Source organism: Rhinolophus sinicus, linkage group LG07, assembly GCF_036562045.2.
Source record: "Rhinolophus sinicus isolate RSC01 linkage group LG07, ASM3656204v1, whole genome shotgun sequence".
NCBI lineage: Eukaryota > Metazoa > Chordata > Mammalia > Chiroptera > Rhinolophidae > Rhinolophus > Rhinolophus sinicus.
The window spans coordinates 13,956,817-13,969,787 of NC_133757.1; the positions used below are offsets into that span (position 1 = coordinate 13,956,817).

General features: G+C 43.8%; 1 protein-coding gene across 3 annotated transcripts in view; it reads right to left on the minus strand.

Moving 5' to 3' along the window:
* Positions 1 to 7,443: 7,443 nt before the first annotated feature.
* CASP7 (caspase 7) overlaps positions 7,444 to 12,971 on the minus strand; it is a 33,953-nt gene continuing 28,425 nt past the window's right edge. For all 3 annotated transcript variants that reach the window (XM_074339023.1, XM_074339022.1, XM_074339024.1), the window contains exon 7: positions 7,444 to 10,469. In XM_074339023.1, coding sequence (XP_074195124.1) covers positions 10,240 to 10,469 — 230 coding nt within the window. In that variant the 3' untranslated portion in view covers positions 7,444 to 10,239. The remainder of the gene's footprint in view (positions 10,470 to 12,971) is intronic.

The window sequence follows — 12,971 nt, forward strand, 5'->3', positions numbered from 1 at the left end:
GATTTTATATTTCTGCCCTCCAGAACTCTAAGAGAATAAATGAGTGTTAAGCTACTAAATCTGTGGTAATTTGTTACAGCAGCAATTGGAAACTAATACAGAGAATGGATAGTGGACCCTTAATGTAAGAGTCTGCCATAGATGTCTAATAGGTCACTTAAATAATTTGCGCAAAATAGAAATCTTGATTTTCATCATTCTCTCCCTTCCCCCCAAACCTCTTCCTAGTCTCAGTAACCTGCACCATTTCATCTGCCTGCTTAGGCCATAAAGTAGGGGTCATCCCCGATTTCTAGCCCTTTCTCACTTCAAATTTGTCAGAAAATCCTGCTCCCTCTACCTTCAAAATAAAGCCCACATCTGACCACTTCTTATGACTTTCATGGCCACTGCAACCAATTATCTCTCACCTAGGCCACTGCAACAGCCTTCTAGCTGGGCTCCCTGCTTCTATTCTTTCTCTCTTTAATCTGCTACCCAAAGTATCTTTTACAATAGTTCATTGGATCCTATCACTTCCCTGCTCAAATCCCCCTAATGTCTTCCCATCACATTAGAATGAAATCCAAGGGGTTCTGCATGGTTGAAAGCCCTACCTGATCTGATCCTGACTGCCTTCCACCCTTATTTCCCTGCATCCTGCTCCATGGCATTGGCTTTCTTGATGTTTCTCAAACAGGCCCAGGTGGTAGTTGCCTCAGGGCCTTTGGACTCACTGCTTGCTCTGCCTAGGCACCTCCTTCTTCACATAGCCACGTGGTCCACTCCCTCACTCTACTCAGATGGAGGCCTTAGAGAGTTCTTTCCCTTCCTAGCCATTCTATCTAACTTAACCTGCCTCTCTCCCACCTCACCATTCCTGAGCTACTTATCCTGCTATTCATAACACTTCTCACTGTATGAAATTATATTAACTATTTGTCTTCTCCACTAAAATATAAAGACTATGAGGACGAAGACTGTTTTATTACCTGTTCTGTCCATATACATATATATTTTTCTCATTTAGGTGTCTACCATGGTGTTGTGTGGGAGACCCTGCTCGCTGTGCCATTTGTTGTGCAAGGTGGCCTGTGGGGCCTCAGCTACCACTCCCCACATGAGAATGCAGGATATGGCTAGGCCAAAAAGGAACACCCACGGAGCCATAGATAAGGGAGTCATACCACTATAGTCTCACTGGTGGCTGGATCCACACGACCTGCAACCTGCTGTCCGCTTCTCTGCCTGCCAACTGACCAACTGACCAACCAACGCGGCAGTTATATCAGTGGCTAATTGGCTAATTGGTTACAGCTGATGGTCAATTAGCCACAGCTGATGGCCATCTACCACCTGAGCCAGCACCTTTCTACGTGAGGCCATGAGGCCGAGAGCCTGGAAACTTCTCTCTGGGACTCTGTCCCCACACATGGTTAGTCAAAGATAAATGATGGCTTCTAGTGTAGGTGTGGTTTTCTCAGAACACTAATTAGTGCATTTTTACATAACCACCCACACCTTCTATATCTTTATGCCTGAAAGAGAAATTGGTCTTCAGCTCCCACAAGTCCTGTCATAACTTAGAAGGGAAATTGTGAACCAACTGTGATTCCACTGAAAGTATAAATTCTCCAACACAGCCCTTTTCAATCACAAATGGATCTTTTGCTCTCTCAAGTGAGAGGGGCCACTGTTCCACTGGGTATGTGGCTGTCAGGTGCTGATTGATTAATTACAGAAATTTCTCACCTGGTATTCTTACCTAATCCAGGGCTTCTAGCACACATCCACATCTCCTGGTTTTAAAAATAGCCATACTCATTTGCCCTTGGTACATATACTGGGGGTGCCAAAAAAATGTATACATATGACTTGTATTTATCTTTTGTTATCAGTATACGAGTATATTGAGTATTACAATTTTAATACAGTTCTTTCCTTTCTTAAAATGTATATATATATTTTTTGGCACTCTGTGTTATTTTTAAATGTTTTAAAATTTAAGATTTTTTTTTTTAAGCAGATGGAATATATGTCTTTATAATTCCCTCCTCTCATTTTATTTTTCCCTTGCTCCCCTTTTACATCAATTCTCACTAAAGAGTATGTTGTCCTTTAGGACCCTCCACAGGCTCCAAAGTTTCTAAATTGTTCAACCTACCCCACTCCAGTGTATTCTACCACTGGGTTACAAGCTTGCCTGCAAATTGGAATCACGTGAAGTTTAACAATGCTGATTCCTGGTCCCACCCTCAGAGTTCCTTAGTTGGTCTGGGGTGTTGCCTGGGCATTGGGGATGGAACAGATCTCCAGGTACTTCTAAGGTACAGCCACGGTTGAGAAGCATCCCATGTATTTCCTCTCAGTAGGGTCTCTAGAAACCCCCCCCCCCTTCTGAATAAACTCCCTAGACTTCTTGGAATTTTCCATACAGCTCCTTAAATTCATAAAAACCTGGCTTTTGCTTCATGACTTAGAGTTTTCATAACAACACCCACCCAAGGAAACGCCTCTTGACTTGATTTTCAGTTCTTTAGAGTTTGCAAAGCCTTTCCCACACATTTTTTGTGGTGCTTCCCAACAGCCCTGTGCAGTGGGCATTCGGGGCCAAGAGGAGGTGATGGCAGCTGCAGCAGTGGTCTGCAGAGTTAGGCTGGGGTAGCCCAACTGAGCAAAACAAATGAACAAACAAAAACAAAATAATAAAACAAAACAAAGCAAAGCAGTCAAAAATAACTTCACCAAAACAGAACGCTCAGTTAAACTGAGCAATATTTGGGATGTACTCACATTAAGAAAATGTTGTTCTTTCTGAAATTCCAATTTAACTGGGTGTGGGGACAGTGTCCCAGATTGCAGTTTCCAGGCTCTCGACCTCACGTGGAAAGGTGCTGGCTCGGGTAGTAGATGGCCATCAGCTGTGATAGTTGGCCATCAGCTGTAACTGGTTCACCATTAGTCACTAATATAACTGCCATGGCTACACTAGGGGGTTGATTGGTTGGCAGAGAAGTGGACGCTACAGGGTTGGTTGGTTGGCAGAGAAGCAGACGGCGGGTTGCAGCTGGCAAGTGCAGTTAGCAAGTGGATTATGGATTGCGGATGGTGTTGATCCTACTTCCTGCATCTCCAACCCAGCTGCCAGCGAGAACATAGTGGCATGACCCCCTATCCATGGCTCCGTTTTTCCTTTTTGGCTTCACCATATCCTGCGTCCTTGTGCCAGGAGCGGGAGCTAAGACCCTGCATACACTGGGCAGCCTGTATTTTATGGGACATCTCTACACTTATTACCCATTCCTTTTTTGAAGCTTAGGCTCATGGGTCTGCCTCCCTGTGATCTCCCAGCAACCTGACAGCTTTAGCTGCCGCCCACATTCTTCCTTTCCTTAACGTGAGTAGCCATTATCCTCAGAAAGAGCTTCTGTGTATTAGATCTTCTGGCACTTCCCTTTCTCCCCCTTCCTAATCTCCTTCCTGTGGCCTCAATTAGTTATTAGGTCAGGCTGGTTTACAAAACACGATCAAACACTCTTCACTACTTCCCCAGTGCCAGGCCTCGTGCTAAGTGCTTGGCACTCAATATCTCATTTACTGTTCACAAGACCCCTGGAGGTAGGTACCATTTCCTAGATACTGACATAGAACGCTTTCCGTTTTAAGATGAAGAAACAGAGGTTTAGAGAGCTTGAGAGATTCCTCAAGATCACATAACTTGGAAGTGCCAAAGCTGGGATCTGAACGCGGCTGCCTGGTTCCAGAGCCTTTATTCTTAACTAGCATGGAAAGAAAGCAAGATGGCACTGAGCATGGGGGCTTTGCTGTACATGTTTTCCAGCTTGCTCAAGTTAGCCTTCTGAAGCTCCTGGGATTTGGAATAACCACTGGATAAACCTCTTCCATGCCATGCGGGTGGCCTGGAAGATGAAAAATGTTGACAATATAGCAATCCATAAGATGCATCTGTATTTTTGGAAACCTTATTTTTAACCCTGAAAAAAAAAAAAAGAAGTGTCACCCACAAAGCTCTTGAAGAAAGACTTCAGCAGCCATTGCCAGCCAAGGACACACTAAATCAACCCAGGGACAATGTTCTTTAAACACATTTGCTGAGGCGAAGGGGCAAATAGTTTATGCTGATTCTGGGTAACTGGCCACAAATATAATGTGTCAAAGAAGCTTTTTTTTTTTTTTTCAAGTGTTCCATATCTTTTTTGGTATAAGCTGCCCCTGCGCTTTAGCAGTCTGTAAATATTTGTGTAATTAATGTGTGCTGGCAAATGTCTCAAGAGGAAAGCAGGCTTCTAATGCCAAGTAAAATTGCAATTAGCAACACGAAAGAAAAAGACTTTGTCTCTTTCATCTCAGTGCTTAAAAACTGTCAGCACTTAATACAGCTGGAAGCTTCAGAAAAGATCATTTACAAAAGCTGATTTTCCTAAGCTTTTAAGTTGGTCCTACACCCTAGCATAAAAAACATTCACTTGGGAATCATTTTTTTCATTCCCTACTTAATAGTGGTCTAATTAATACTAATTATGAAAGGTTCCTTTAAAAATACCAGTAATATTGATAAAGGGAGCATTTTGCATTGGGGTACCTAATTGGTACTGGAAAAATGTAAGTGGCCCGTCTTGTTTAGAAATGATTGCCTAAGTGATTTGACAGGAAAAGGAAAGAGGTGTGCCTGCTGACACCAGCTGGAGAAGCTAGTGCACCTGGATCCACTCATTGCAATCTATCTGCTGGTCCACTCCTCCCTTACACTTCACAGATTTCCTCAAAAGTTGCCCTGGGCTCGAAATTCCTGTTCAGGCTCTGGAAGTTTCTGGGCAAGAGTTCTCTAGTTCTGAGCATACTTGTGCCTTTGCCAAACTGGGGGTAGGATGGCTAGTCGAGTATTATGGACTGAAAGTTTGTGTCCTCCCAAAACTCGTATGTTGAAATGCTAATTCCCAATGTGATGGTATTGGGAGGTGCAACCTTTGGGAAGTGAGTAGGTCGTAAGTGTGGAACCCTCACGACTAGGATTTGAGCACTTATAAAGGATACCCCAGGGAGCTCCCTCACCCCTTCTGCCATGTGAGGATACAGCAAAAAGGTGAAGTCAATGACCCAGGGAGCAGACTCTCACCAGACACTGAATCTGCCAATGCCTTGATCTCGGACTTTCAGCCTCCAGAACTGTGAGAAATAAAAATTTGTCGTTCAAGCCACCGAGTCCATGGCAATTTGTTGCAGCAGCCCAAACTGATTCAGTGATGGGGTCTGTGAGTAACCAATGCATGGGTGGCCCTTTGGTGGTCTTTTCCCGCAGTTTCACACTTTGCTGGCTGATCTGCAAGGGAACCTTGGGTATCAGTATAAAGCATGCTACCCTAGGACCACTTACATCAGAATCTTCAGGCAGGTTTGTTAAACGTGTAGATTCCTGGTCTCTGCCCCAGAAATACTTAATTACAATGGGGGTGAATTGGGCGCAGGAATCTGTTTCATTAACAGATCCTCCAGGTTTCTCAGGTACCCTCAAGTTTGAGAATCACTAGAGTAAAGGAACCATCTTCTCCCTGATGACCTTCCTTCGTTCCCCTTCTCTTCTGCTTTTTCTCGGCCTTGCTGGGAGGCTAAAATAGAAAAGGAGTGGATGTTTCTTCTGGGAAATCCCTCTCTGACTCCCCAAGCAGAGGGACACCCCCGTCATCTGTATTCGAGAGTACTGTACACACAACTCTGTTACAGCCACTGTTTTACTAGTGATGTGCTTACTGCCTCTGGGGAAAGCATCATTTCTGAGTCACCGTTTTAGCCCCACCGCTAACACAACACCTGGCATTTACTAAAGCTGTTTAAAAGTTTGGTGCATAACTCCATCTTTGGTATTGAGATTTTGGTGCAGGTCTCCCTGCACTTCTGAGAGACCTCACCTTGAAGGGCATAGACTAGAAGACATGGTCAAGGGAACAGTCCTTGAAGCAGAAAGAGGGTGGAGGGTCTTCTATTCTTGCCCTGTCCATTCATGTCATTGTTGTAGTTGTCTCATGGTCATCATCATCGTCGTCTTGATACCTACATTTTGAGTGTTTTATGCTAGGCATTGTGCTAAGCACTTCACATACGTTCTCTCATTTAATCTTCACAGTGTTACTAACCTCATGTGTTGATGGGGAAACTGAAGAGTTGCCTAAGGTACATGGTGTTAAAAAGTCAAATGGCAGGGCTGGACTTGGAATTTGGATTGGACTCAGAGCCGAATTTTTAAGTACTGATGATTAAAACACCTCTGCTAACCCTAGATCCTGAGATAAAAATGTGATGCTATGCTGATTTAGATATGCCTTAAACAATTTAAGCTGGAACTAGCAATTTAGACCAAAGCTATCAGACTGCTTACACTTTCCTCTCTCCCACATCTTTCCTCACCCCCAAGCCATCCACGATTTGGACCATCAAGGCGCAAGAAATGCTCAGCCTTGTGTGTCTGCAGCCATAACCCCATGCACCTTCCAAATCTAAATCCTTTGGCAGAGTTTGGCTTTTCTATGCTTAAAACAAATTTATTAGAAAATTGTAGTTCCATAAATATTTATAGTGCCATATAAAACCAAAAGTCACACCAAAGCCAACTCATCATATTTGGCTTTTGTGTCTTCAGATGTTGATCATATACTTTTAGAGAGCTATTTATACATGACCCTGCAAGTGAGCGGAGTTTGTATGGCCACATCAGGACTGTGGTGGTCGCTGGGGCCTCCCAAATGTGCTCTTGGAGTGTGTTAATGATTTGAATCAAAAGGAATTATTTGCCATCTGATCCTAAAACAAAGCCCTGAGGTCTATCAAAAGGGTGATCTACGGCCTGATAGTACACTGGCAGGGAGAGAGAATAATTCTCTGTGTGTCTCCTGGCTCCAAGGATAGATGGAAATAGACAAACTCTGTGGCTTCAATGCATAACAGCGCCTGCCGCCAATGAAAACGTGCAAGGAATGGCTCCCTTAATCCTGTTCTGTTTATGAAGACATTTTAAAGGCTGCAATTCACATTTGTGGAAACTTTGAGAACATATAAACAATCCTATTACATCGCTCAACAGAGGCTCATTTAACATGGAGAAGGGCATAGAAAGTATACCATGTAAATTAAGGGTATCATGTAGTTTTACAAGAGGATATGCTGAAGGTTCAGAGATGTTTGAAAACACGTCTTCATGAAAGCCCCAAAACATGTATGTTCTTTCACTAATTCTTTTTAAGTATATACGTCATCAGCTCCGGGAAGCAACAATGTGTATACAAGTGATCCTCGCCCCCCAAACTGAGCTTCTCACGGTGTAATGAACACATGGATCTCCTGGAGATCTGGTTAAAATGCAGATTCTGGTTGAGTAGGTCTGGGGTGGGGCCTGAGATTCTGCATTTCTGCCAAGCTCCCAGGGGAAGATACTCAAATACTTACGAGGCAAAGTGTCAAAGAACCCTTTACTTTGCACACCTTTGAAGAACATTTCTGAAGGATCTCATTCCTTCAGAAATGAGTGATACCTGCGTTAATAGTATGTGTTACGCTGCCTAATACACAGATGAATTGCTGCTTTAAACTGGTGAGCATCACAGCTTCTCACCTAGCCAGAAGTCTGCTGGAAAAGGGCCTGACAGAGGAAAAGCTAGAGGGCAGGGTATACTCCTAGGAGGTCAACAGGCAATCCTTGGTAGCCAGAGTAGCTGGACAAGATTTCAGATGACACTGCAAGATTGGACAAAATAAAGATTTGTCAACCAGTGTCCATGCCTGGTCAACGGACATCATTTTCTTTCTCACAGAGGCCTGGGTTTCCTTGAGGCTGCAACCCACACAGATACACTGAACCTCAGCACTTTATTTTGAGACCTATTTGAGGCAATTTATAAACAAAAATAGGCTTATGATGGTTTAGGGAAAACTTACTCAGATAAAGCTCAGGGCAGGACTAAAGCTGACACTTAACAGTAGTTTAGTGGCACTGAGAAAAAAACACAGAGAAACAGATCTAAACCCATTATGTCACCACTGATCTGTTATCTTCCTCACATGACAACAGAGCTCTGTCTGCCTGTTACTCTGGTAAGAGGGGGGCTTGAGTTCCAAACAAGAATGGCAACTAGGAATGTATATTCACCAGGATGGAGTTCTCCATTAGGGTAACTTGTCATCAGAATTTCAGATGATACAAAATCAGCAAGTTTAAGAATGAAGGTTGTGACTGAACACATGCTTGGAACAGGATTTCTAATTTTGGTAAACAAGTGTCTGCCCCATGATGGAGTCAAGGATGAAGGTTCTTTCTTAACAGTGATTTATGTCTCTGGACTAAGGGACATGAGGTAACATTCATTATTTATAAACCGAATGCCTATAACTGGTCAGAGTTTAAAAAAAAAATTAACACTGATGCTTGGGATCATTTCTCTTTACTAAAGCTTCCAAGGCAAATAACTAGAGTGCTATGATTTTTACTTCAAATGACAATGCACGTAGGCACATTTATTTCTATGATAGGGACTTTAGATAGTCTGTTTTCCACAGAACAGCCTGTGAATTCTGGGAAAAGCAGGACAGATGCTTGCTCATTCTTGATTCATGATCTCCACTTAAATTTTGAACATTGGGTATATTTTAGATGGCAGGAAACCAGGGACAAGTCTAATACACTGGCCCTAAATTAGTTTTTCTAGTGAAAGAAGATACTTTTATACCATCTGATTTTGTTGCCAAATTAATAAATGGCAGCCCATCACAGTTTTATAAGTTGGTTAACCCTTTATATGAAGAGTTTCAGCTTCCAAAGAAATTGCTTATTGTTTTCTTAGTGTTCTAACATCAAAAGAAATGTGAATTATATTTTGTGTTGAGGTCAAGTCTTATCCTGTTTTCTCATTTTCTGATCGCCATAAAACACTGCAAAAGGAAAGCAAACTGAGCAGGTTAGGAATTAAGTAACCACGTTAATAAATATGAACATTTGTCTGCTCACCAGTTATTCGGAGAATAAAATAGTAATTTATCAAGAATTGAAAAGAGAACACCACCAACACAAAATTTACTCAGGATAAGGCTTGGAATAACTTAAAAAGTTCCAGGTGTATCTTAAAACTAAGAGATTATTTTGCACATCGCGGGCAATAGTCGTACACAGATTATCTGATGACTGAATGAATAAATGATTGAATGGAGGGATCGCTGCACATCAAGGATTATGATACTTCTATTCACATTATGGTCAGGCTTCTATCCACTCCTCGTTCCTCCCTGCCTCACTGTCTCTTGCTTTGCTCTTACACTGCCCAGGGCCCTTCTTAGCTGGATTCCAGGTAGGGCGGAAGGGTAAGGTGCTACAGGAAGACAAGGGCAGAAGTGGTAACAGGATATTTCTCCATTTCTAACTCATCTGGTGTTGCCCGGGCTCCGTCCCTGCCATGGCTCCATTTTCTGTAACTCGTCAGTGGTCGCAGTGCTCACCAGACAGCCCCTACCATAGTCCCAGCGCCTGTGGGTGACCTCAGCTTCTGGGCTCAGGGAACCACACCTCCTCACAACCCGCCTTTTATTTGGCTTCTCTTTTGTCATCTACGCACGTCAATTTCCTCTAGTGAATTCCCTCTACTGAAACACCTAGAACGGTTTCTGTTTTTCTGACTGGATCCGGACGGATACATATTAGAATCATTACACTATTTTCCTAACTTATTGGGAAATTTCTGCTTGAGAATCTGCCCCCAGCCACTGAAGAAAAATCACTCAAACCTCACTCAATACCCACTTTCTGCAATACAGGGGACTGAACAGTCCCTCGGCTGTGTTTTGTCAAGCACTGCGACTCTCTTTGCCAGGTACAAATAGGAATCTGATGATTTACCAACCACGGTGGACACAGCCAAGAGTCATCTGCAGAGGTCATTTTTGTTGTATGTATTAAGTGCGACAACAAGAATAATAATATAATCAGAAAATAATCTTAATAGAAAATTACAAAGTCAAGTAGAAACCATTGGTAAAAAAAAAAAAAAAGGTCTCTGAAAATTCAGAGACCCTAAGACAGCACCAGAGAGTTTGTTTTCCCCTTGAATCAATAAATTTTCCTAAAATTAAAATCCTTTAGAACTGCTGGATGTTTCAAGAGCATCCAAAAAAAAAAAAAAGAGATTGAGAGAGAAAGAGAGAGACTCTCATTCATAACAAATAAATGATCCATATCTGAGCTAGAGTACACTCCTGGAATGGTTATTTTCCGAAGTAGAGTTCTTTGGTGAGCATGGAGACCACACACGGGATCTGCTTCTTCTCGTGGAAGCGCGGGTCATCACTCTGAGACTGGAACTGCGTGGCCACCCTGTTGTTCACTCTGGTGAGGATCTGCAAGATCTCCAGACTTTTTCCGTGCTCGTTCAGGATGGAGCTGAGGGCCTGCACAAACCAGGAACCACTTCCGGGGCTCCTCCAGGAATAATAGCCTGCAACAGGAGAGGAGAGAGAAGATCAGATGAGCTGACCTGGCCGAGGCTCTGCTCACTATTGAGCATGAGCGCTCAGGGTTTGGGGCTTTTCTGAAAGGATTCCACTGACTCTGCATGCAAGTCCCTAATGAGGATGGTGATGGTGTGCTCAGAGAGCAAACATTTTAGAATGAAATGATTGTGTGAAGATGCTCAACAAAAGCTTTGATGTTCTGGGATGGATACATGTCACATATTTAACTACGTGAGCGTGAGACAAGTTGGCACATGAAGCTTTCCAAAGGAAATGCTGGAGAACCCCTCCCTAACTCAGGAACTCCTCAGCATGCTTTGGGGTGAGTGCTACTTTCTAATCCAAGCCTCGGAAGTTTGCAGGAAACTGCAGAGAATTCTCCCTGCTATTGAGGGAGAATTGGAGGCTGGTTCCTGCTGAAGAAATCTAGAGGCAAGAGGTGACTAACCAACTGCCTTAGGGCAGAGTCAGGAGAGCCTACTGCTCTGGGAGGGCCAGCAAGTAGGGCGAAGGGTGTGCTTCTCATGGACCACAGGTGGTCCATAGCAGAGGAAGCTGGCTCTCCATTTGCCCTGGGTCCTGTCCAACAGGATCTCTTGAAGGGGCAAGGAGACCTCCGCAGAAAGAGGCTGGACAAGTACCGTGGAGGATGGCCACAATGCACAACCAGGAATGCAGAAGCAAATCCAAGGGCCAAGGAAGAGTGGGCCCCAGGTAACCCTGTTCTCATGAAAACGCCCAGGAGGAAAGCACCAGGCTTTATCATCTCAATGGTCCAGAGCACAAGAAGCCAGGTGACCACGGGACCTTAACTTGCCTCCCTCCCTCCCATCTTCGACTTTGGAGAATTGAAAAACGGATTTGACAAGTGGGAGACGATGTGAGAAAACTGAACGATCAAGGCCCCTTAGCACCTCAGCCTGATTGCAGGGCTGATCTGGAATTGTGAGAAATGTAAAGCCAAGTCAGGTATGGGGTTTTAGTTGGTACCTCAGACTGGACAACCTGGTTAAGTACTGTGACTGTGACTTTAAAAGTGACCGCAATATTATTTAATCTCTTAGCACGAGCAGCAAAGCTGTGGACCGACTAGTTTTTGTTTGGGGCAGGGAAGATCCCAACACCTCTATACCCCAACTTAAAAAGACAGTGTGAAACAGAAAGTTGTATTTGGTTTAAGTGATGAGCTGTGCTTCTTCCTCTCGCTGTCAATAAGGCACATCAGTTTCATGAGAACTGTGTCATATTATTGTTTATGGCAATCAGTTATTGAATAAATGTATAAAAAATAGAAATAACCTATTTGTGTAATGTGACCGTGGTACACTCAGAGCTCTTTCCTGCAGCACACAGTACTGACAACTGCCAGCATGAAGACCTGGGCACTGAGGCATAAGCAGTACGACAATGCATTTCATTTGTGGGGGATGTCACACAAGTTATCTCATTCAATGGAATAGCCTGCTGAGGCTAGATATGTACGACCATCTCTATTTCGTTACTGCCCCTGGGTTCATGTTCTCTAACCCATCCTATATGGTCTCTGTGATAACGATTCTAATATGCAGATCTCATCCTGTGACTCTCCTATCGAGAAGAGTTCCTTGCACTCTGTTTCAAGGTGAAGTTTAGGCTGCTTGGCACAGCACACAGAGCCCACCGCAGTGGGGCTCCCTGCTCATGTGTCCAGGTTTGAATCTTGCCAATGCCCTGGCACACCCTGTGCTGTAACCTCTGTCTCTCTGCTATGTGAGTACACAGTCATCTACAAACCAGGAAGAGAGCCCTCATCAGAAACCAAACTAGCCGGCACCTTGATCTTGAACCTCCCAGTCTCCAGAACTGGGAGATACACATTTCTGTTGTTTAAGCCCCCTAGTCTGTGTTTTGTTTTGTTACAGCAGCTTGAGCTAACTAACACACCCTGTGGTCCAGCCTTTTGAGTTTTACCAGTGCTTTGGGCAGCTGACCCCTCAGCACTCTGCCTGGTGAAACCATCCCCCTACCCTGTCTGATTTTTCCAGACTCAGTTACAGCAGCTCTCTTTTAGGACAGACTCTCTCACCTGCCTCCTGAGAGTTCACGGTTCTTCCTTTACTTCCCCCAGACCCTGCTCAGAGCACCTACAATGCTACCACGGGGTTTGTTCGCAGATAGATGCCCCAATGACACTGCTTCGCTCTCAAGAGCAGGAAGACCAAATTATTTTCTTAAACAATCCTTAAAATTTGTAAAGTTACCATTCTCACAACATGCCATATATAGGTCCTGCCAGAGACGGTTTTCCAAACACACTGACCTATTTACTATAACCAAGCCCTCTGTGTAAAGCATTTGACATACTACTATAGCTGGGAGAGTTCTAACTTAGTGATGGTTTTTCCCCCAAACACAGGAAGGCCTTTCATCGAACTGACTCAGGCAAACACGGAGCTCGGTGAATAATGCGCAGGCCGCTCACCACTAGCGTTTCTACTGCCTGTTTA